This window comes from Leptosomus discolor, chromosome 4 (assembly GCF_034619465.1).
Source record: "Leptosomus discolor isolate bLepDis1 chromosome 4, bLepDis1.hap2, whole genome shotgun sequence".
NCBI lineage: Eukaryota > Metazoa > Chordata > Aves > Leptosomiformes > Leptosomidae > Leptosomus > Leptosomus discolor.
The window spans coordinates 39,347,836-39,374,183 of NC_141394.1; the positions used below are offsets into that span (position 1 = coordinate 39,347,836).

Genomic DNA, 26,348 nt, shown 5'->3' on the forward strand with positions numbered 1-26,348 from the left:
GCTTACAGCAGAGAGCCTTAATGAGATGTTAATAGACCCACTGTAAGAGGATTCTTACAAAAAAAAAAAAAAAAAAAAAGGAATCTGCTGCCAGACACTGCCTACAACAAATGTGATAGTAAAAAACATGGAAACTTGAACAACAAGCATTCTTGTTCATAGAAGCCATGGTAGATAGCCCTGCAATATTCCAAGGGCAAGTAAAATCTGGACTATCCATTGCTTTACAGTTTTTTCCTTAATGAAACACAGAATCATTAGAATTTAAATATTTGCCTTAGCCATGAATACACTGTGGAATACCTTAATTAGCTGATGATAATTCAGCAGTGTCTCTAATAAGCTGTTTTATCTGTTTCTATACTTAACCAAGAACAGAACGGTTTTTTCTTCCAATTTGCTTCAACCTAGGAATATTGTGAGAAGAGTATTTAGCACTTCATGATGTAATGAAATTATAAATGATGTTTGGATAACATCAAATTCAAAGTCATGTCTGTAGCTTTGTCCAATAAAACACATTACTGCAACTACAGTCACTTATGAAATCAAAATTACATGGGAAAAGTAAATTGGACAGAGCAAAAAGTACACACATCAGCATTAGAACTCCAGAGTCCTATCTCAGTGACTTAAACATCCTGCTGTCTTTAATTAAGTTAGCAATTCTTTGTCTCTCATCTACACAAACACATGTATTGGGGAAAAGAAAGAAGATATATTTACCTATACCACAGCAACAGTCAGGCTAGACATTCTGAATTCTGAACATTTGTAAAGTTTTATTTGCCCCCCTGCCCTCCCCCGGACTGTGAATATTTTGTTTTGAGGCAGGTGTTTTGCTTGCTGTGGCACATCATCAAAATCTCCTGTGACTTTGGTAAAGCCAGGATGAGGCTTATTACATGGTCCCAATGGCTAGGGATGCTGATAGGATGTTTATGCTTATTGAGTATTTTATGCTGCACACTTCTATGGTATTTGCTGATACCCAGCACCATGTTTATGTGTTTTAATGGAAACTAAAGACACAGAGTTCTGACTTCAGGGGCTGACTTGGCAGTTTCACTCACACAAGCATTTACTAGATAATAGCGTGCAAATGTCACTAAAGTCCATTCTAGACTGTGTTGAGAGTTAAGTAAACACGGTTACTAAGGGGGCCAAAAGGGTAGTTGTGAATTTCTGTTTCTGTCAGAAAACACTGTTTATCCTATATTACTTTAGAGGGAAAGTTTAATTCCCAGTGAGCATTATAAAAGTAAACAAAAGTTGAAGCATCTCCAACTCAAAATTATGAGCCATTTCAGCAAGCCAGTAACATCTAAGCCAATATGACAACTATTCACCCAAGTATTTAAAATATCACAGAAATTTATTAAAAAAAAACCCCAACATAAAACGAAGCACTTAAGAGGACTTCTCACTTCCATGTAATCTCCAATGACTTTATCCTGTAACCAGTTATGAAAATTTACTGAATTTTAAAGATGTAATTAATATGCATATTTGGAGCAATCAGTTGTCAGAAAATAAAACCAGTCTTTTTCAGTAATGCTTGCAGTTTCAGTATTGTAGGTTTTGATTACTGAATAATAAAATGAAAAGACTTTTTCTTAAAAGTGCCACAAGCGAAAATGTTACTACTGAATTCAGAAAGGTGGAAAATAAAAATACCTCCATCCTTCAGGTAAAACCAGAAACAAACTGCTGCAATAAAACTGCTGTCACTTGAGGCTGGTTTAGCTTTCTCTCTGTGAGTATTTAATTACTAGGTCACTTACTCAAAGTAAGCGTGCCACCTGACATTCATTAAACTTTCCTTAACCTACAACAGCAGCCATCCACGCCATTCTGCTTTGCCTTGAAACGCATGTGCTGTTGATGCTCTAATTTATGCAGCTACCAGGGAGAGATACAGATCTACTGAACCACAAAGTAGGGTTCTTCGACCAGATCACCACTCACATACCTATTGCTATTCTTGAACACCTGAGAAGATTCTGCAGAGATAGGAGAGTTGCTTACTCAATTCGTATTACAGAAGCTGAACTAGAAAGAGGTGGTATCCAAGTACTCTGAATGCAGGTCCTCATTAGGGCTCTAGAGGCTTTAAACTTAGTAAAGTTTGTTTACCTTCCTCATTCTTTTCCAAATTAAAAACAACATTGGACTGTAGTTGCCAACAGAAATAAAAAAAAAAAAGAAAACTTTAGTTTAAGAAATCAGCTACAGGTGGAAATATAATAAGGAAACAGGTACAGATAAGAAAGGGGAAAAAATACCAAAGGACTTGCACAATGCATTCACTGACAAGGTACTTTATGAAAGTCCATGAGATAAACTCAGATAAATTACCATAAGATCACTACCTGTTAATGTTTGGCACTTATGCTGCACACATATGAGATTATAGAAGAGTATTTTCTTCCAGATTCCAGGCCACTCTTTAGCACACAGAATAAGCAGAAAATTACACAATGAGAAAGTATCCTTCTGCAATTAGTGAGAAATTTTAAATATTATCCCACGGATCGCTTGCAGGTTCAGATATGTTTCTAATATTTTTACACTTCTATTTATATATATTTAAAATGAGAACCAAGGCTTGGCATGTTAAACTCACATCTGCTACATTCTCAAACTATCATCAACTTACTATTTGCATGGCAGATCCTTGGGTGAAATAGCTAGTTCATCAACAAGAGAATGTCTCACTTGATATTCAGTGACATAAGAATTGCTGGTATACTTTTGTGTATGTACATTGAGATCATATCCAGTTCTGCACGGAATGTAGAGGAAGATCTGCATTTACCAAAGTCTTAATTATTAAATGACAGTTCCAAGAAGGCAGTAGAGTTGATAGGTGCTATATGATGGGTTTTTTATATTAGGGAGTTGCAACAGAATATAAGCAACTCCGAAACTGCAAGTACAGATTTTTTTTTTTAGAAAGCCAACACATTAACTGTTTCACAGACATATATTAAAAATATAATATTAAGATATAGAGACATTATAAACAATTGCACAAACTGAGAACATCAGAACAACAAATCAGAAAGTGATAATGGAAGAACACTATAGGTGGAATTAATAAAGAAACATATCACATTTCCCAATTGCTCTCTTGCTCAAATCAGCAAGAATATGGCTCTAAGTATGTTGTTAACACAATCACTTTTAGAAAACTCTGAATATGTGGTCTTGTAATATCAGTACCATTAAAACAGACCAGTACAACATTTAACATTACAAGGACAAACTTAGCAGTTCACTAGAAACATTTTTGATTGTGTCTTTAACGAAACCTCTTTAGTAAGAATTTTTAAATTAAAAATTCAGACTTCCACCCTGTCCCATTAAGGTTTCACCCACTGAGAACCTAAGTTATTTGATCTGCATTTTATACATGTCAGGATCATCCATATATTTAACTTATCAAAGCAGGAAAATGAACGCAACAGCTACCTTATAAACCAGAGCTCACAAACAAAAAAAAGGAGTTTCTACAGCAACCCTTATATCATTGTATTTCAAACAGAAAATATTCGATGAGTTTTTCCTCTGATTCTGCTAAGAAGCCTTTGAGGGCTCATGAAAACATGACAGTGCAATTAATACAAAACAGTCCTTACCCTGAATCCATGAACCTTATGCTAATAGTGGTTTATCTGTTAGAATTGTGAAGGCTTTCCATCAGAATGAAAGAAGCGGAGAGAAAGATAGAAGGCGAGAGCAAGTATGAGTGAGAGAGTGCATGAGTGACAGCAAGTGAGGGAAAGGGAATGAAGGAAAAGCTATTTCAAGGTCTGCTTACTTTAACTTTTTTATTTTTTCTATTGTAATTATTTTAACAAAAGTCTTTTAAAAAGAGAAATGTAAAGAAGCTCTTTCCTTTAATTGTTCTTTTAAAATTCTTAAGCCAAAGAATTTTTCATGCAGTAATCTAAGCAAAATAAATTTTTCTTCCAGATTGTTATTACTATCTCCCCATCTCCATTTTTCAATATCGAAATATATCAACAACTGCAACAGGATTTGAGTAAACTACTACCCCTTGTACTGAATTGAATAATGAAATGAATGACAGAGAGAGAACACTAAATATTTGTAAATTTTCAGTACTAATATACTAAAAAATACTAAGATTTTAAATTGTTGTGAAGTTCATCAAGCAATTTTAACTGAGTAAGCTTCTTCACTCAGTCTTAAATATTTACAGTTTTTTAAACATAGGTTATATCCTTCAATTATTTTCTGGAAACAAGTTTGTAAATGTCTCTAATACAGGCAGAAGACAGATGTTACTGAAAATGTTAAACAGATTTTAATGACATTCTACTCATTTTACTAAATACATTTTTCAGCTGCTGCCATCGTTCTCTGGATGTCAAATCAGCATACATATAATGGATTGATATTTATCAACTGTATAAAACAGGCAAAACCAGACACTCAGTCCCATAGAGAACTGGGGATTAAAGAGCCAACAAATCAAAGGTTGCTTTGTTTATACTTTCATTTGCAAACATGTTTTTCTCAGCTGACTTTTATTTTCCTTATTACATTTCACATTATTTCCTAGGTTGTAATCTTGTAGACAGTCTTCAGATCTCTGATGAATCCTGACAGCTAGTGAAAATCCTAAATAAATTTATGTAAAACTATTTTCATAGAATCATAGAACGGTTTAGGTTGGAAGTGACCTCAAAGATCATCTAGTTCTAACTCCCCTGCCATGGCAGGGACACCTCCTTTCTGACATGTCATTATGTCTGCCTGATATTTTACATATTCTGGGACCTGAGACCTCCAAAATATGTCTAAGTTTAATGTTTTCACCATCACATGAGAAACAGATAACCCATAGATCTGATCAATTTGGCTTCAGTCATTCTTCAGTTGCCAAAAAAAATATATTTGTTTGCACAAGCGTATTATTGCTTTGTGTTGCAGGTATCATATAAGGTGTGAAAAGCCCCTCCCTTTCTTGGTGAAAAGCAAGCATGATTTTTGGACCTTTTCATAGTCAATAACTAAATATGTAGCTTTTTCTTAGCATTTAGCTCACAAACAACAGCTGTTAGTAACTAACAAGGTTTAGACGGAGATTATGGCGAGCCAGAAATCAGTTTAGAGCGACAAAATCAGACCTAGACCATAAGCTCGACTTGAACTGAAATACAAGAACCAGTATATTTTGTTTGCTGTTAGTGAGGCTGACTAAAGATCTTATGTACAGAACAGTAAGAATGTGGAAGGCACTAGGAAAGGAGGAAAAGTTGGACAAGACAAGACAATTGGTTGTAAATGCAGAGGAAGGTTGGAGGAAGGCAGTGGACTAGTAGAAATATGAAAGTAGAAAGAATAATGCTTGGGATTTAGAAACTGATATCTTGAAGAATTAATATCAAACAGTATAAATGTGTTTAAGAATAACTGCAAAACGACAGCTTAAGAAATCTGACATTTGTAGTTAAGTGAAGGTGTAGCAAATAATTATGAAAAAATTATAATAATTCTCATATAATAAGGTTTGCAAATGCAAGTGATAATAAAAAAATTGACTAATACTTCTAATTCATGATTTATTAAATTCATAATCCATGCAGCAGTAAGGGGAACAGGTGAGCAGATCTATGGAAGCAGAAGGAAAGGATTTTGTGACATTTAAATATTGTGATGTAAATAGTTAAGGAGAACCAGGAGAGCAAATACAGTGCAGTACAAGAATATTAGTGAAGAAAATGATGAGCCAGTGGCTTTGTTCATGCCATCAGAAAATAGCATGAAAAAAGAAGATTCATAGAAAGCACAGTAGACCAAAAGTTGGAATAGTTCCTGACACAGCAAAAGTCTCTTGCAACAGCCAGGAGTCCATATATTTTTATGACTAAGTGCCAAGGACCAATCATATGAAAAGGCTTGAAAGCAAAGCGATTGTTTAATTTTGGGGCAAATCTTATTTTGCTGACCCTGAGAGACCATCTCAAGGCGAGTTGCTCTGTCTAGTGTGCCAGAAATAGAGGTGGAGAAGGAAAGCAGCTGATGATCTTTACAACCACGGTTGGTGATGGATCCAACACCTTTATTAGTATTAAACATGGACCTAAAATCTGCATCATCCACATTTTGGTACTATCCAGCTCATCACTGCTGAATCTGAACTCCCGTGTTTTTGATCTTAGAAGATTAAATTATAAAGTATAATCTAGATCTGACTTAAAAAAAAAAAGGTGTAAAAAGCTACAAAAGCTACATTCCTACCATAACAACTTATTAACTCACTGATGGAGATAGCAATAACCAGCCTTTGACAAATAAGCATCCAGAATTTTTTAAAAACCTTACATATACTACAAATGAAAAAACCGGGGCTACTGAAGAACAGCGCATAGGGAAAGTTCTATGGGTCTCACAGAAAAGACTTCAAATAGAAGTATTTTAAAAATACATATAGAAGTCTCACTTTGTCCTAAACTCACTGTTTAATTAAATTCATGTATCACACCAGTTATCTGAATTGAACTGCAATGAAAAAGGCAGCTTAGCCATTATAAAATTATTGAAGACAGATCTACTTCTATTACTTAAATGACTTGCCACAGAGGAGTAAGAAAGGTGAGATCGGGGGATGATGAGCAAAATCTTGATGGACAAAATCTTGCACTTGAGTGACACATGAAAAAACACAGGCCATGTATGTTTCTTAAATAGTCTACAGAAACAAAAAGAAACTACAAGCAGAAACACTACAGTGGTCAACATGGCTACGGAGAAGGAGAAGGAAAGGGAGAGGGAGAAGGAAGGGAAAAAACTCAGAAAATTTGCAACTGTGTCTTTCAAATACACGCAGAAGAACATGAAAAGTGTGTTCAAGTATCAGTCTGTACAATACAGATGAACTCCAGAATCAAGATAATGGAGATAAGAGAAATTTCAAAGAACATGCAAGAAACTAATAATTTGCCTGTGAAGGCACGTGGAGTAATGATAAGTACACAGATTTCCAGTTGTACTGTGTTGATGCTTCAATTTCTTGGAAACTGAAGATATTTTATACAGTGCTTATTACCAAATATCGCAGAGATCTGCTTTAATGAATGTATGATGAGTAATAACAAGGAATTAGTCAAAAGAAACAAAAATGCAGTGCCCTTGAGAGGTCATATGATCATTGCCTGGATTCCATCCTGGAAGCAAAATTTCAAGACATTTACTAGGGGTCTGATTCCATTAGCTGCATACATGCTAATAATTCTTCTGATGAAATATACTGCAGCGTTTGGTGAGGATACCTAAAGGCCTAACACAAGGTAATAGGCAGGAGTTTTAGAACATCACAGATCTCAACCACGATAGGTTCTCATGAGTTGTTGTTTTTTTTAACACACACACATGAGCTATATATATTATACATTATCAAGTCTACCAGAAGATAGAAAGGGCGGTTATATCTCTAGTAAACAACTGTTCTACTTAACACAAAGTTCAACCCTTTGTCACCCCCTGGAGACATTTTATATATAGACTTTGAACTGTTATGTGTAAACACTGCTAGGGTCCTGTCCTAAGCATTGGGGTCTTTTCTGCCTTCACTACTACTAGTTTTGAGGCAAATACCCAAATTTCCCTCCCTAGCCCAATTCTAGACTCATGTTTCCAACTTGGTATTCCTACTAGGGCATGAACAAGGCCTCTGAAAGTGGTTGACACCCCTGGCTCTGATCATATTCTTTTATCAGTATTCTAGAAAGTGTCAAGCTGTCTCCTTGACAGACACCTATCCAAGCAGCATGGCTCCCTCCGCTGGATATGCCTTTACTGTTCTTACCTCCATAAAAGTGCAAGAGCAACAAGGCTTCTTATGGCAAGAAATATTTGATAGAATTAATAAGGCTGATAGAACAGGACCTGCAGCACTTGTTCAGTTTTTTAGGTCTTCTCCAATCTATTTAGTTTGGGCATTTGCTTGAGTACATGAACTAGGAATATGGCTTTCATTGACTGACATATTAGTATCTTCAAACCCTGGCACCTCTATTGATCCTGTATATGAAAAAATTTGCACATGGAAATTCTTTATCCAAAGTTTCACAGCACACATACTGAACCAGACAGAAACAAATGCCACTGACCTCCAACCTCCCGTTCTCATCACCAGAAGACATTTATTAACATGGGGCAGAAAATGAAAACACAGTTAATGTAAGTAAATGCAAAATATAATGAAAGATAAACTTGTGGACAAGGAAGAAAACTTGAAATGACGTACAAGGAAAGCTTAGTAGTAAAAACACAGTTGGAAGAAACACATAAACTGTAAGACAATTATATCACTTCAATAAAAAACTCCTGGCATGTGTCAGGAGGGAACAGAAGAATAATAAAACCAAGTACCTCTGTAACTATGTGAGTTTATGACTAAACTTCATAAGCTGTAGCATCGTGTCCAGCAATTCTCCTTACCCAAGGACAAGTTCCTACTTCTGAAGAGCATTTTTTAAAGAATGGGCATGACCAACTGCAAGTAGATGGGCAGGACTAATTGCAGACGGTTAAATATTTCTGCAATAAGGTAAGTTCCAGCAACAAGTTTGTCAAACCAGGAGGACAGCCTAACTGTTGGTACTGGGAGTCTGAGAGTAGCTAACACTTGAACTTGTAATCAGCTTAGCTGCTTTTTTGCATATAAATTACGTAAAAAAGTATACAGTAAATTAGCTATTCAGAAATTATCCTTGTTAAATAAATCATCAAATAACTTGCTTTTAGGAAAGAATAATAGCACAATTACTAATCAGCTTTTCATATTGTGGCAGATTTCAAGCCAAAGTCATGTAGCTTCCGAATTCCATTCAAACAGAATACCTGCTGTTTACCCCAAATACAATGCACATAATTATGTTTATGCCTGTCATGGACTACTGAACTGTCCATAATACTTTGAAGTTCATGTTATCAAAAGGAACTTTACACCTGTATATTCACCTACCCTGACTCTACTAAACATTTTCCAAACAGAGTGAGTGTTGGCAGAACTATCTTTGGCCTGACTCCGTCTCTTAAACTGATAGCGGTTCATCTTTCATTTCAATTTCTTGATCAATTTTATACTCAGCAAAGAAAATGATAAAAAATACTGTCAAAACCTGCACAAAAGGTACAAGCAGATTTTCTAAAAGGCAAACTGGATTTTCTAATATTAATCAACTTCCATGTCGTGTCCTGGTTGAGTAAGGATTTCCAGTTTCTCATTTTGGATTAGAATACTAAGTACTGTTCATTTCTTGACAGACTGGGGTGCCAAACGGAGTGGCAGTGCAACTTCTGTCCTATTAGTTACAAGCTCCTAGCCTGAACCAGAAGGGGCCTTTCTCTAGGAAGTCACTCAGAAGGCAAAGATGACAGACATACTGTTAGTAGTATTTTAAAATTTAGCATTCCTCTTTTCCTCTTTCCTGTAAACCAGTCACAGAATTATGAATGCCATCTGTCTCAGTTTTGAAGCTTCAGCATCCTCTTGCTACAGCGAAAGGGAGCAGTTGTGGAAAATGGATTTGTCTACTTTGCAGCAGAGCAAAAGGAAGGTAGTGCAAAACAAAAACTGTATCCCTTCTCACCTCCCTTCCTCCTTCTACCCAGAAAAAGATGATGTTTTTCCATTTTCAAAATTATGTGTAGATTGAATAATTATGAGCTCAGGGATGAAACAATACTAAGGCAAATGTGGTTGCATGCCATTTCAAAGCCATGTAAATATGAAGTACACATGATGATTAGTCTGCAAGGATTACCATGCAGGGAAGTATTTTATCAGTTGGTTTGAGAACTGTGTCCTGTAATACCAAGAGAATCCTTGAACATTTCTACAGGAACTCCCTATCCAAAAACCACACTCGGAACCTCTCATGAAATGCTGCAATTAGAAGAACTGAACACTTGGATTTGTTTTACTTGATCATTTCCAAGTATTAAATCCATCCAGTTACTTCAGTGAGAAGAAAGCAATAAAACCCAACAGAAATGCTTCAAAATGTTTCATCTCAAAGCTTTTAGTTCACGATTTTTGTAAGACTACCACAAGCTGTTTGCAGAGGGATGGTACAACATTTCCTCCTGTATTTTCTGGTTCAAAGGTGCATCATAAACTGCTAGCATACTGATCTACTCAACCTTGTTACAGAAAAACACAAACCATCCCAAACACACTATCTGCCCCACACGCCCCCAACCTTTGCTATCTTTATTCTGTAACACTGTCTGGTTATTTATGCATCCACAAGATTCAATACACTTCCAGTGCCCACCGAAAATGAAGAAGGTTCTTAGCACTTAGGCCAAGCTTCTAGTTTCTATTTGCCTCTTAGAAAAAAGTCTGCTCTTGGTACCTTGAGAAGAATTGGGGGTAACAGTTGGCAACAAAGGTATGAAAGAGGCAACAGGGCTATGAAGCAACAGCCAGGCAGAAAAGAGAGGGAGAGCACTCTTGGAAGCACCAAAGATTTTTACAAGCTTACAGCATGTGTTTAACTAAAAACTTAAAATGCACAGAGTTAAACAAGTGTTTGAACCTGTGTTCATTTTCTTCCATTTCTCTGCTTATCCTATAACCTGGATTATTTTCAGTGTTAAAATAAAGACCTGAAAAAACATAGTTTCTGTGTGCATATCATGCTGGTGGCACACACTACACATTTTATAACTGATTCAAGGATGTTTGACTTTTCCTGTTAAAATACTGATTAGCTTTTACACAAGCAGGATGTACAGTCAGCTGTCTCCACCTATTAAAGGGCGGAAAACATCAGTGTCAAAAGGAGAAAGAAAAAAACCTGAAAAAATACATTTCTCATCTACTTTTAACCTATCTTGTTGTTGATCTCCATTGTTACAAAGAGATTCAGGCTTCTATAGCTGCAGATTTTAAAGGCTTAAAGTTCATTTATGACTACCCTTTAACACTATGCTAACAAAGGCATCAATAAAGAGGAAATTTCTCAGCAATAACTGCCACTGGTTTTGGATCATGCTATTACTTGGTCTGAAATAGGCAATTAAAGTCACTGAAAGCAGAACATGCACAAAAACCTGATTATTTACTTTTATTTACAATTTCAAGTTACTATCTGTTCTTAGGTTTTCATTAAAGTCACCTCAGGAACTGGGAAAAAAAGTGACATTCTGCGGCCTGAGCAGGCTGCCTTTAACAGCAGACCAACCAGCACATGATTTTAATATTCAAGTTATTTGGGACTATTTTGAGGAATATGAAAGAAATTACTGACACATTTTCATGTGACTTTAAGTGTATAAATGAAGAATCATGAAAGTCACTGGGAATAGAACTCTGTTTAGGATAATATGAACAAACAGATCATTAATAGGCAGCATCAGATCCATCTGATCAGCAGTTACAGAATTTTGAAGCATAACTGGAATAGTTATATATTTCTTCAGGTTCATACACTTCCATTAGAGCTGATGTAACGATACAACTCAATTATCGCAGTTTCGCACAAGTATTATATATTTATACTTACCTTTTTTTTCAATGCGCTAAGTACAGATTACCTAGTTTTCTCAACAAAATTTGGTCTTATTTCTCATAAGAAAAATAGTGCCTAAATCATTTGCAGTTCTGTAGTCAAGAGCCATGCTTTTGGAAGTGTTCATTCAATCGCAAGGACATAGAGATAGAACAGCTTTGGTCAGTGAAGAAGGAGGGGGAGGAGGTGCTCCAGCCGCTGGAGCAGCGATTCCCCTGCAGCCTGTGGTGAAGACCATGGTGAGGCAGGCTGTCCCCCTGCAGCCCATGGAGGTCCACGGTGGAGCAGATATCTGCTTGCAACCCATGGAGGACCCCACACAGGAGCAGGTGGATGCCTGAAGGAAGCTGTGACCTCGTGGGAAGCCAGTGCTGGCGCAGGCTCCTGGCAGGACCTGTGGACCTGTTGAGAGAGGAGCCCACGCTGGAGCAGGATTGCTGGCAGGACTTGTGACCCCGTGAGGGGGACCCACGCTGGAGCAGTCTGTTCCTGAGAGACTGCAGATCATGGAGGAGACCCATGTGGGAGCAATTCGTGAAGAACTGTAGCCTGTAGGAAGGACCCATGGAGAACTTGTAGAGGACTGTCTCCCATGGGAGGGACCCCACGCTGGACCTGGGGAAGAGTGTGAGGAGTCCTCCCCTGAGGACAAAGGAGCAGCAGAAACAACCGTGTGATGAACTGACCGCAACCCCCATTCCCTGTCCCCTGCACCGCTTGGGTGGAGGAGGTAGAGAAATTGGGAGTAAAGTTAAGCCCAGGAAGAAGGGAGGGGTGGGGGGAAGGTGTTTTTAAGATTTGGTTTTATTTCTTGTTACCCTTCTCTGATTTGCTTGGTTTTTTTTAAATTCAATTAATTTCCCCAGGTCAAGCCTGTTTTGCCTGTGACAGTAATTGCTGAGTGATCTTCCTGTCCTTATCTTGAGCCTTTCATTATATTTTCTGTCCCCTGCCCAGCTGTGGAGGGGAGTGAGAGAGCACCTTTGGTGGGCACCTGGCATCCAGCTAGGGTCAACCCATCACAGACTTAAAAGATTTGTAGGAAGATTTAGGATTTAGCATCATTATAATTTGAAGAAAAGAGAATGATATTTTTGATTCTAGTCCTCTCACTGGTTCTTCCTGCATATTTTTTTTAGCAAGTAACTGTCTCTACAGCTGCCACATCCTATCACCTGTGTAATTTTTCATCTCTCCTACCTGTAAACATCAATGTAATATACGACAAAATGCTCAGAAACTGTTCCACTGATCCATCTTTTTTTTTTTTTTTGTAAAAACTAAACAACACTCCCTTCATTCTTTAAAACAGTGGGATACAGAACATGACAAATAAATGTGACTTTCAACTCATGTTTCATAACACCTCCTATTTCTTCTCTTCCTTCTGTATCAGGTTTTTTTTCACAATGATCTAAGATCACTAAGGAAGTCAACTAATATCTTGGTTTAAACTGACCTGATCTAGTGCATTCAGTCCACAGGTGTGCCATGAGGCATTACAAGACTTTTTGTTCCTTCTTAGGATTTGCGATTTTTGCATAAGAAAATAGCCTGAGAAAATCGAGACAAACCCCTATTTCTTAGTATACTCTCTCATAAAGCCTCCTCTATTTTTACATATTATGTGTTATTAGTAAATCATAAACCCTAGTACTAGTACAAGTGCCTGTTGATTAGTAGCCACCGAAATGAAGTTCTTCACAAAAGTTTTCCTTGGTTTACCTCTAATCCTGTTAAAAAAATACTGGAATGAAATAAGAAAGAGCAACAAAAGCACTACAAATGAACCATTCATCTATTAATTGTGAAAGCAGGTGTAGAAAATCCTCAGGACTTGTACTATAATCAAGTGATTAACTTCGCATGCAGTTATTCTGCTTTACTTTTTAGCAAATTTTGTTAGCATTAGTTATTTCTACTACAGTAGAAAATACGTGTAGATCAGAGTTTTATTGTGGGCAGAGTTTATCAGCAAGGTAAGGATCCAAAGGTCTTCAACAGCCTTGAAAGAGCACAGCAGATGAAACTAAAGAAGTGGACTTGGAGGGACCAGGAATGCAAAATTACATGTTTACTGTGATCACTAACTCCTAGACAAAACACGTGTGTCACAGTTTTCTTATACAGATGAAGATTGTCTTGTTAATTTCCAAGTAAAATGCTGTGAACGTTTACAGCTTTGACTTTTGTTCAGCCTTACAGAATATGAGAACCTCAATTATACATTACTTTATGCCTTTTTCCTATCAGAAAGTATTATGGGGGATGCTAACCAGAGTCCTAGTCTCTGTAAGAGTACATATTTGTAAAGTGAATTTTCTGACTACATAGAATTTTAAATTATTGCTTTTTGATTTAAATTATTGTTTGTATAACTTCAGAACTTTTTTGCAATAACAAATAAACGTTGAACATATACTGTATGTATTTCTGATTGACAATTCTAATTAAAAATTAATAACATCTGCTTTTCTTTTTTAACTTAACTTTTGGAGAAATATGGAAAACCCACTAGGACACATTTCATTGTCAAATTGCATGTAAGAGGTGGGGAATGTCCTTCCCATAGTTGGGAAAGGCTCCTTTACTTTTTGTTTCATACAAATAATGGCAGCAGAGCTCTGCTCTGTGTGTCATTCAAACTATGCATGAATGGTTTTCTATATGGGTTTTTATCAGAAGATGCATTAACTTCAAACAAAAACTTACATAAATCAGTGTTTAACATTGAAGTCGAGCATTTCTGTGGTCAGCCTTTCCTAATTTAGGCTGCTAAGGCAAGTCACATTCGTATATAGATTGGTAGAACTGGATGAAAAAGTTTTCCTACATCACATGTCTTCTCACCATTTCCAGAATGCTGCTGTCCTGTACAAGAACAATGTGAAGGCTTCAAAGCTCCCAGCACAATGTCTGCTCTCTGGGCTTCAGCAGCCTGGGCTCTCTTAGGCAGACTAAGGACTTACACCGGACTTTTGTGTATTCCAAGGCATTAGGATTTTCGGCTGTTCACACATGTTCTTTTTCTATCCAGCTCTTCCTAATATAGTCTAAACAGTACTTACTACTTGCATATATCAAATACAATTATTAAGAAGCAATTATTTCTTTCAGTACCTTTAAAACCCAATGCCTGTCAGGACAGGCATTAAAAACATCATAGCAAGTACACGTCTAGAAGTACAAGTTTAATACTAAGTAAATTGCTAGCAGAAAGATCAAGTTAAGAATAATTTCAGTGATGAGTGAGAAATAGTGAAAGAAACGTTTTAATAAAGGGCATAAGAGACGTTCTAGAAATGACTGGACTAGCATCTTTGCAAAAATGTGTGAGGCATCGATTACAAAACAGAAGAAACTGTGAAAGAAAACTCAGCTGCTGAGGAACGGAGACTGAAGTGAAAATAATTCAGTTCAAGAAATGGTATCACTTTCAGAACCAGTATGAACACTAGTGTTTTTAATTAAGGAAGTTCTATCAACTCACAGAGCAGTGACTCTGATGCATATCAAACAGATTAACTCCGTATCTTTAAGAAATAATTTTAATGACAATCTCAGCTTTTCCTTACTGATGTTACATATAAACTGCTTGATATCTTTTTAATTATGTTTATGATTAATTTCTTCTGTGTATTATTTAAAAAACTAAGATTTTTTAAAACATTTAAAAACCACCCAAAATCTCAGAAAAAAACAGGAAACAATATAGCCGTGTCTGTGGAAGGAAATACTGATTATCAACAACTTCATAAACCTTAGAAATTATATCTTACTGCTTTGCACTTTTAACAGGTATTCTTTTTACAGAATTAATACCTGCCTTTCATTTTCACTGCAAAAAAACATTGTCAAAGAGAACTGGGTGAGATGGAATTCAGGAATTTTGTCCATTCATCTTCTTCACAGCATGCATGACGCATGCCCATGCACAATACTACTTCTTGCAATAATGCAATGAAAAAAATATTGATCATTCTACAGGGGCAGGTATTGCTGTGCTAATTTTAAAGGTGTCAAACATGTCACTTCCTACTGGCTTCTTTTGCGTGTATGTTAACGGCTATCAATACATACAGCTGCTCTCTGCATCTGCAAGGGAGAAGTATAGAAAAGAACGACTCCCACTAAGCCAATACTTTTTCTGATCATTGTATATGACAGACTGGAATAACGCTCTAACCCAAATCGGATAAAACAGCAGCCATCTGAAGAGAAGCTCTCGGGCAGGAAATTCTGGCTCCATGGTGTACAGTATCATAGAATCATTTCATTTGGAAAAGATCTTTAAGATCATCAAGTCCAACCGTTAACCTAGCACTGCCAAGTCCACCACTAAACCATGCCCCTCAGCATCACATCTACACATCTTTTACAACTCCAGACATGGTGACTCCCCCACTTCCCTGGGCAGCCTGTTCCAATGATTGACAACACTTTCAGTGAAGAATTCCTTCCTAATGTCCAGTGTAAACCTTCCTTGATGCAACTTGAGGCCATTTCCTCTTGTCCTATCACTAGTTACTCAGGAGAAGAGACCGACACCCACCTCACTCCAGCCTCCTTTCAGGTAGCTATAGAGAGCTATGAGGTCTCCCTGTAGTCAAATTTGGTCTGTGAACCTTGAACTGATGGCTTGTTACAAAGTCGACTAACATCACATAGGTAGGTATGCCCAGTAACCATATGAACACCACCTTCTTTTCTGTTATTGCTTTAACAGACACATGGAAAAATAATAGTAATACTAAGCCACTTGAATGGAAGTTCTTCATTTGAAACCATGGATATATTGTATACAGTTCTACAGAACAGTGTCCTGCCTTTTTTTACAGACATTCAGACTAAGGATTATGAGGGGTTTAAGGCAGCGCTTTCACACACAGGCTACATACTGAAATTAACAGTTCTTTGCATAATTTTGAAAGATGTAAAGTATCTGAAGATACCATACATTTATGGGGACACTTTGTAAAGCTCATCTGTGTGTTACATCACTACTGCCTGGAAAAGTCCAATGCGTGCTAATAGCTCAACTCCTCAAATAGGTCACATCAGCAGAGATCAGAATTGTGGAAATCTGAGGTTTTTTGGTCACAGTTCAACAGTTCTTCCTTTCTTGTCCACACAAACTCACATTGCAAACATGATATGATAAAATATTGTGCCTTTTAACCATATTTAGCATTATTACCTTCTAAATTCCATGTTAGCAAACTACCTGGTATCGACTGTTTTCCCATCTAATTCTATATATACTTTCCCCAGAAAATTCTATATATTATCACATTAAACTCTGTTTCAAATATTCTCAGCACCAGACTAAGGCAACAACTAATATTATGGCTTAAGGATTACTTAAGAGTCTGTAACCACAAACTGAGCATTTTGTAGGATTCTAAAAACACTTTGCAAGTCTGAAAACAACTACAGTAACTCTCTATAGCATGCCAGCTCTTGCATTGGACTGAACTGTGGTAAATCATTATCTATAAGTGTTGGTTACAGCTCACTGCCAAGGTGCAAATGTATTTCATACTTCAAGAAGGTACTCAGTCTCTCCTTGTTAAACTAAAAAAAATAATAATAATAAAAAAGACACCAAGCCAAAACCAGCCCATCATTCCCAAACTCTTTGCAATTACTATCAGTGTTGGCTGAATAAACTATTTTCAGAAAGTTCACAGATAAACCTGGTGATTCATGAGTAAAGATAAGCTTGAAAAGAGAAGGTCCTTTAGGAAATTTAAAATCAGAGGCAGTCTTCATCAAAAATAAAACTCACTAATGAGACTCAGAAGCTTCAAGCTTTCTCCATAGTCAACATCACTTTAAATGTTTAAATAACTAAAAAAAAAGTCATAATAAACATGTTTGCTGTCATTGCTAATATATGCCACTTCTGTCATCAAATACTAATACTCTATGGACAGATACAACTCCATAGATGCGTTCTCTTAAGAGGGATCACTCTCATAGTTAAGATACCTGATTTTAATGCAATTATTTTGTTAGCTTTGACTGGGGATGCAGTTTCCCAAATGCTGAAAGCTGATTCCAAGTCTCTGCAGCCAGACACCCTTTTTCCTCCTCCTATTAGCGCCCTTTCCCTTTCTTACATTATCACTATGCTTGGGAGCAATATACTTGGCTGAGGGGAAGGCAACACTTCCATTTCTGACAACAGCATGGACTTACACTGGCTTTGGCCAAGCAAAACATCTATCTTGACTGCAGTGAAGATCAGCCTCTTGTGTATCGAGCGTTTTTAATAGCAAAATATAGGACTGAAGTGCAATTGCACTAGGGATTCCAAGGTCATCAATTTGGACTTCAGCAACAAAAAGGATTCTTGTAATAGCATCCCTCTCACATCATTGCATACAATGTTCACCTCTGTTCAGATGTTGACTCTATGTTTAAAAACAAAACAAGTTAACAGTAAACATTATGCAATGGGAAGTCTATTACAGAGCCTTCTTGCTTTTATCTAGGGCAACCTCTCTTCTGGCAAAGAAAGTTCTGGGGTGAAATTTGCTTTTTACTGCTCTGCTGGAGCTACTATCTCCTTTCTTCACAAATGGGTCTTGCAACAGATGTGCTAAGTACAGGACCAGCTGGCTCACTCCACATCACGTATCATCTGCAAGTTGCCATCCTCAGCAACCTCCCTCTCATATACACAATCACCAACCTATATAATGTTATTCCACCACTCTGTCTTTCTACTTCTTCCACTCCTCTTCTACAGTTGTCAGAGATTGCTTAGAATGACACAAAGCAACAGAAAGAAAAAAAGTGGAGAGTGCAGAAAGGGAACCCTGTAGGTTTGCTGCCCCAAGCACGTGTTTTTGTGTGTTTAAAATCAGCACGATTACTAAAAGAACAGCATTGCTGTATTTTGCAAGTTGTCCTGTGAAAACATGTAATTACACAAATGACCTTGCTAAGCCTGAAGACTGTATTTCATGCTTCTTAAACACATTTTTATAATTAATAATCCCTTCTGATTACTGATGCAAATGAAATAAAAAAGCATTTTAGTTCCTTCATCACAATTCAAAAATTATTGAGGGACATGGAAAAGATGAGTCTGTGCAATACTAAAATCAAGCTATAAGTTAACAGTCAGCATAAGAACACTCTTGAGTAAGTAAGGCATCATCACTAACATAAGGTAAAAACGTTACTACAGGTTTTTCCACTTATTTCTCTCTCCTCCCCTTGAGCTTTTCATTTTCAGATTTTTAGTTATAAAAAAACCATTGTAATTTGGCCCACAGCAGAATGAGTTACATGTTATATATAAACATAATGTAAGTAAAGAATACAAACATTACACACCTGAATATCCACTGACTACACAAAACCAAGAACATTCAGAATAAAGACAGCTAGCCAGTGTTGAAACAGGAATAGCATGCAAGAATCTCAGGCCACTAGGACACGTAGGTACAGTGCCTAAGAATAAAAAGCGCAGAGCTACAGCCACTACTAATTTTTTTTTGGTGACTTTATCTTAAATATTTCTATAGAATTTGGTATACACAATGTGCTTCCCTTTGATGTAGCACTATGAGAAAGAACACAGTTCTTCTCTCTTGTACTCAGCTCTCTGGGACATAAATCGCAGCAGTAAGAACATAAGATTGCTCAAGGGACAGGCACAGACATTGTCCATTATTTGTCTAATACTTTTTTAAACATGATTTTGCTCCAAACAAAAAGTTGCCTTCAACAAATATTGAGTTTATAGGAAACAAAAAAAAAACCCAAAACCAAAACAAACCAACAAAGAACACAAAAAAATACTCACAGCTTTGGTTTGGCAAGCACAGGTGGTGGCTCCTTTGTGGGTGAAAGCAAGACAGCTGGAGGTGGGATGGATTTATCACCGTTTGTCTTGCTGTTAATCATTCCGTTTACACCATGAACAGGATGGATGCCATTTGTTTTTTCCTCAGACGAATTGAGCTGTAGTTGAAGGGCTGTTACACCAGATCTCAACTCAGTGGTGTTTACTTGGTGAGTCTCTGTATGTTTCTTAGGAGGAAGCTCAAGAGAGCTAATTTCAACTGGGGGAAGTGGTGGGAAATGATGGAAATCATCACTGTTGGATTCTCTTGTCAGTGATTCATGACGAGAGCTGTCAGAGTTGGCTAAAAGAAATCAAAAAGAATGTCTCTCCCACAAGACATAGACAAAGTACATGATACATACATGATCTATTTTCAGTTTGTTAAAGGTGAGATCTCTTTGATTCTGCGCAGATATTTTTCTAGACCTCCTGTTCATAATTTATGCGGGATTAGACACATGACTGGCTATTCATTTTCTGACTTTGCCCCATGCAAAAGGCACAATAAGGAATCTTATGGATCCCTCTAAATCTCTTTCAGGAATCCAGACACTAACTGAGATTGGCAAGTAAAGACAACAACAGCTTAAACAGCATTTCTTCTTCCTGGAGTCTCAGCATAATTTAAAAACAAATAATTTAAAAATGTTGAATGATGTATGTATACATGGCATGTTTGCAATGGCAGCTGAGTTAATGCATTCCACAACAATATGTATGTAAACATATTACAAAAGTAAGCGTATCATGTCACAGTTTTTTGTTTTACAAACGGCATATGCCACCTTTGGTAGCATAATTTCATCTGCTTTCATTTTGCCTCTGCTGCCATCTAGTCTCAGAAACCTAATGCTTAAAAATCTGGCAGGCTTGTGGCAGACACTTTAAAAGTGCATTTTACATGAATAAAAATATTAAACTAGGAAATAAGCCAATAAAAACATTCAGTTTGCTTTACATGAATGCTCTGTGGTTGACGAATACCCCCGTTTACAGAGCCCTTTTCTACAAGGGAAGCACACTGATAACTTCACAGGTAAGTTAATTATCCAAGATCCATGATTAAAAATTCCTTTTTCCCTTCACCACATACCTGAGCAGACAGTTAGCTGTGCACTGCTTGTTACTGAACCATATTCATTTGTTGCTGTGCATGAGAAAAGTCCTGAATCTTCAGGAAAAGTTTCTGCAATTACAAGGGTACATATCTCTTCTGGAAATAAACAGAAAAACAAACTGCATCATAAACTATTTAAAACACCATGTATCATTTTTGCATTGTATGTTAGAAGGACACCAGAAAGTGCTCCTTAAACAATGAAATGCCAGGAAAACTGCAGAAGAACTTTCAACATAAATGGCTTTAAGGAAAATCACTTTGTATCTAAACCAAGTAAATTCACCAAGGTAAAGGGGCTGTCTTGAACAATAATTTTGCAGTCACAAGTCTGTGCAGTCATTTCACACACTCAATATCTTAATTTTTATGTAGGCTGGTACTAATGCATGCAAATCAATGTATTGGCTTCCATACACAGTCAATACTTTCAAGCTCTTTTTGAGTCTCTAAGTAACACGACCAATATGAATGCTACCTCATTCCTTCTTTCCCTGAAGTTTTCTGTATTTAATGCAACATTTCAGATCAAATCCCATTCCCAGTAAAAACAGAAAGTATTTTGTCATCACTTCCGATTAACTTTGCTGTATAAACTGACCAGAATAAAAATTCTGGATGCATAAATATTCCCCTTCTGCAGAGTTTGGGAAGATAATCTGTCTGCACAACAACGAGAATGGATACATTAAAAATATAGGAAAATATCCTGTGGGTGTTTGAAATCTGTTCATTCTACTTTGATATGCCACGGTACATGCTTTGATTATACCAGGGCCTCAGTCAGAAAATCTATATGAAGGCTGAACTGTTCATGGATCAGGTTGGGTCTCACAGTACTGTTTTCTAAATCAATTCCATCCATTTGTAAAGGACACATTTAATTATCTAGGCATATTTTTTCCAGATTCGTCAAAGAAGTCACTTTATTTTATCTCTACTTGTAAGGGTATTCTTTTTAAAAATTCACAGTATAGCTAATCTGCATAGTCCTAGTATTTACACAACATATCTAGGTAGTTTTAGACCTGAACAATGTTACATCATGGGTTTCCTTAATTAATCGGGAAGTTTTTTTGCTTATGCTCAAAACCAAAGCAGAGAAGTTTCACAGAATTCAGTTTCATTAAAAAAAAAAAAAAAAAAGACATTTTTGCATTTTAGACATTTACATGGAATCTCACATATTATCACAAAATCAGTGGAATATAGCTAATAAAAACAAACTGAAAAGTGAGGAAAAACATTTCAGATTCCGATTACTTCCACATGAAAATTAATCTGTAGGAGAGGTTCAGTAAAGTAAGCTTCACTTCTTTTAGCTTCACTTTCCTTTAAAGGAGCAAAATAGTTTCTAATAGTCCTTTTTCTTTCATAATTTTCATTGTGGAATGGCATATCACTGTCTCGTTTAGACAGTTAACAAAAAAGTTATGGAATTTTTCCAATTATAAATGACAATGTATCCAAAAGCTTCCTGTACTGGAAATGGGCTAAAACTAAATGACTAACGAAATATTTGGCACAGAGTTGTTTTTTCAGACAGCAGAACATGGCGGGGAGGGGGTGGGGGTGGGGTGGCAACATAAACCAGTCATTCCGTGTAGCTGCAAGAGGTATGTCTGGTAATACTGTAGCACGTTGGATCTTATCTGACCCAGATGAAGATTAATGACTCATGAAAGGTCTTATCAGAAAAGTAATGGGTAACACAAGCTAGTTTTTGAACTACTGAGATCAGCTTTTTTTAGAGCCGTGGTTTGTCATAAGCAGTTGAAGCTATATTGTTAACCACACGTGCATACTCCTGGATTAAACTGACTCTGGGGATGCAATCTGATACACGCAGCATACTAGTTTCCTGTTCATTTAACAGCAGAATTCTGAAAGCTGGGTATTTCAAGACTGCAGAAGAAAATCACTCGCACCATGCTGAGAACTGCTCTTTGAATGAGGGCAAATGTACCACAAAATATAACAACCAGCAGAATTCCTATTTTCCAAACAGCAGATCTAATTAATACATGACATTCTCTCAGTTTTTAGAGTATGTAAAACAATCACATGAGAAGAGCTGATCTTCACTTTTCAGTGATAAAAGAATTCCAATGGATTCTACCATGATGTGGTTTGTTTACTGAAGCAGCGTACTTGAAAATTATACATGGTAAATTGCAGTAATCCTTGTAAAACAAATGGAAAGTAAATTAGTGACGAAAATAAGAGTTTAAAACAATCTTCTCTGCCAGATGAACAAACTACAACACATTTGGTTCAATCATGAGAAAACCAGCTAAACTGAAAACATAAAACCCCCTAAGAACTAATCAAAAGGCAGCTTGGGCAAAAAGCATGTGCAAGCACTCCATTGCCATTGCCTTTTTGCTCCCCTCAAACCAAAAATCACTGACCTCCAGGTCCTTGCTAAAAGGCTTACTACTGTGGAAAATATAGAAATAAAATACTAGTTTGACAAAAGAAACATTCTTTAGATTTACATAACACACTCTGGATGCATAGTGCTCTGACTATTTTTCTAGCTTTACATCCTGACTTATGTAATTATTTTTCTTTCTGTTACTGTGCTAAGTAGAATCTGATGATTTGAAGTAAATAATGTCTGTTCTACTTCCCAGCAATCATCAGCTGACAAATAATTTCATCACAAAAATGTGTTCCAGAAAGCAGCTCTGAAATGCTGTTCTCAGGGCCTTAAAACATATTTAACACTTGACTAAATGAATACAAAAGCATTCTGTTCACTGAAACATGTAAAATGCTTAGGCATGCAAGTACTTGACTATTTTGTCAGTTATTTAGAAAGAAAGATTACATTTTACAGAGTAATCCTTTCCCTTTATGGTTCGTGAGTCCATTAGGAAGAATAATCTTCAGCAAGACAGAAAACTGTTGCATTTTAACAAATTTCATCACTGGCAATGTGTTTATTTCAGGTGTTTGTATGTATTACATTAAAGGTAGAGTAGTTCTTAAATCTGCACCTTCAACTCCAAATGTGATCATTAGCTTCCTCCACTGCAACGTACATGCAGTTCTGGGAAATAAGTACGGTCTTTTATTAGTAGTTGGCCATTATGATGCAATTAACAGAACTATTTCTATAGATGTAGGTTCAAAGCTGTAAGTTTTCTGCTACACAAAGACAGCAGGTAGTCACAGTGGTGGTTTCCTGGTAAAAATCCAACCAAACACAACCCTGCCATCTTGTAAACACCTTGTTTCTTATTCTCCCTCATATTCCCCTATTCATCAGATGTTTAACTATGGTGTAACAGCAAAGCAATACGTCCATGAGGTAACTTCTCATTTAGCTATCTGTGGATCTTTTATATAAAGAGAATGGGGAAGTGTGAAAATATAGTACTGAATATGCAGAGTAGCATAATAGATGGTGGCATTGAAGACCTGTAGATGCCTTAACTTGCAATGACACAACGAAAAAGTATTTAATTTACCTGTTTCTGATGATCACTATTGTATACATCTTTACCCAGTCAGGAGGCAGTTCTGGCTTATTTAATAGGCTTTATGCCACTCAAGAAATGAAGACACAAGTTTTTAAAGATACACAGAAGTGACTATGAAGATATCTCAAACAGCACTTACAAAACACAGAAGAAAACTGAACAACAGCAAATATGATTGTGGGCAATATAATGCAGTTTTAGGGTACAGAACCTAGGTTACAGCATATGTAATCAATACCCAAGATGGCTGCTATCTAGCCAGTTCAGGTACAATAAAGAGTAATACTGCTACGGCAGCATGGACTTTAGCCCCTAAAGCACTGTTTAGGTTTAAGGAGAAATTCAAGCCATTTATCAGGGTCAAGGAAAAGTATATGCTAAAGCTTACACTAAGGTAGTTAGGATACAGTAGATGCCTAAGCCAGATAGTTTGAAGTTGTCAGGTGTACACATCGAAGCTGAAATTAATATATTCAGCAATGTGACTGATGATTAATGTACCCCAATAAGCTTTAAATATTTACAATTGAAGAAGAATAGCAGTATTTTTTTTTTTTTAATCACATAGTACAAAAAAGATCAGAGGTTTACTTTAAATTTGGAAGCATCAACAAGGAAGGACAGTTGTAGCAGTCAGACTTAAAGACAGGGTCACTGACAGGACCAGAATTCAGTAGATAGCTTAGGAGTGCAGATACAACTGAAAATGTAATTGACAAGCAATAGCGCATGAGTTGATCAGACCACCTTTAATGAAGGATAATTTTAGCTTATTTTCAGTTTTTCTCTTCATTTGGCATCTTGAGCTATAGCTTATTGGAGATTGCTCTCTTCAAGCCCTTTGTTGCTCAGCAGTGAAAGAAGGAGCCAGACTCTTAGTCATAATTCTTTTGTTTTCACTAAAAACCCACAAGGATCCAACATGCATGCAGACCTGCTGAAGATTCTGTGTTTTGAACTTCATCAGCTATCAGAAAGCTGATCTTCTTGGTGTGGGGAAGCAGTAAGGATTTCTGTAACATTCACCATATATTTTCAGTTCCAAACATTATGCAGAAGTAGTGGGGGATTTCTAAGGGAGTTACTGGAGTTGAAACTGAAACACAGGTCCTGTGCAGCCAAACAGGGAACAAGAAAGCACAATCCAAGAGAAGTGATTACTATCTTTTGAGATGCTTTTGGTAAACATACACAGTACTGTGCTAGGGAAAAAAAAGCACGTATATGTGGCAATTCCCTGGCAATTTAAGAAAAATTACTTCATACAGTTTTCTTCTTACATGCCATTAGACAATTGTTTTAATGTAATTCAATACAGTTTGTGGCTGCCTCCAGACAGCTGAGTAATGGTCAAAATATCAACAGCTGGCAAATGACTCCATGGGATTTTTCATTCTCAGGCAGCCTGTTCTTTGAAGGATTCAATCAGTATAAAGTCAAAACATCCAAGAAAGAAGTACAGAGAAGGTAATTCGACAAACTGTGATTTTGGCTCTAAGTAATCTGACTAGCTATTAATTCACAAAGCAGTCTGGAGAGATTTGTGATGCAAACTGATTTCTGTCTAGACAGAAAGAGGAGTGCAAAACACACTAGGGTGGATAGAATGTACCCCAAAAAAGCAGCCACCATCCCTCCCCCCCTCCCCCCCCTTAATTTCTTACCTTTTTAAGTTCATGGAACATTTCTCTTTTAAATCATTAGTACTGACCTAGCAAAGGATAACCAATAAGCAAAGCACTATAAAGTGTTCGTTGATGCTTGGACTTTGGTTGACAACCAGCAATTAAAGTCACACTGCAACTTGTTACAATTTATGTAAAGTCCATGCAAGTTGTACACTTGGAAAAACTTCTAGAAATCATGTCCATCTTTCAAAATTCTGAATATTCATCTAGTGTAGGCATGTCATTTCCTTATGAATCTTGCACATATATTCGCCACCTGCACTGAATAGCAGCTGTGTGTTCGCTTATGGATAATTTCCTCTGCAGGTATCGTTAGGGTATGAATTGCATCACAAACCAGTGCTGTACCTCTTACAATTCTGATACCTACCCAGCTTCCTGTTGTAGAAATTTCAAGATCCTTCATGACATCTTAAAAACCAGTGTTATTTCTTACCAGTATTACTACTAATACACAAAACACTGCTCATTATTTATGCCAAAAGGAAATATTTACATTTTGCCCAAACTTTATTTACGTTCCCTTTGCATGCACAGAGTAAATTCCTACACAAATAAGCCAATAAGTGTGCTGCCATTAATTTTAGTGGAGAGTAAGACACTGCACACTATTTAATAGGGCCTAGTAGGAACTGATAC

General features: G+C 36.8%; 1 protein-coding gene across 3 annotated transcripts in view; it reads right to left on the reverse strand.

The window, feature by feature from the left end:
• Positions 1-26,348, reverse strand: part of PALLD (palladin, cytoskeletal associated protein) — a 202,196-nt gene that overhangs the window by 96,840 nt on the left and 79,008 nt on the right. For all 3 annotated transcript variants that reach the window (XM_086463791.1, XM_086463790.1, XM_086463792.1), the window contains 2 exons: positions 20,510-20,629; positions 19,375-19,717 (listed from right to left, as the gene is read on the reverse strand). In XM_086463791.1, the coding sequence (XP_086319917.1) occupies positions 19,375-19,717; positions 20,510-20,629 (463 nt within the window). The remainder of the gene's footprint in view (positions 1-19,374; positions 19,718-20,509; positions 20,630-26,348) is intronic.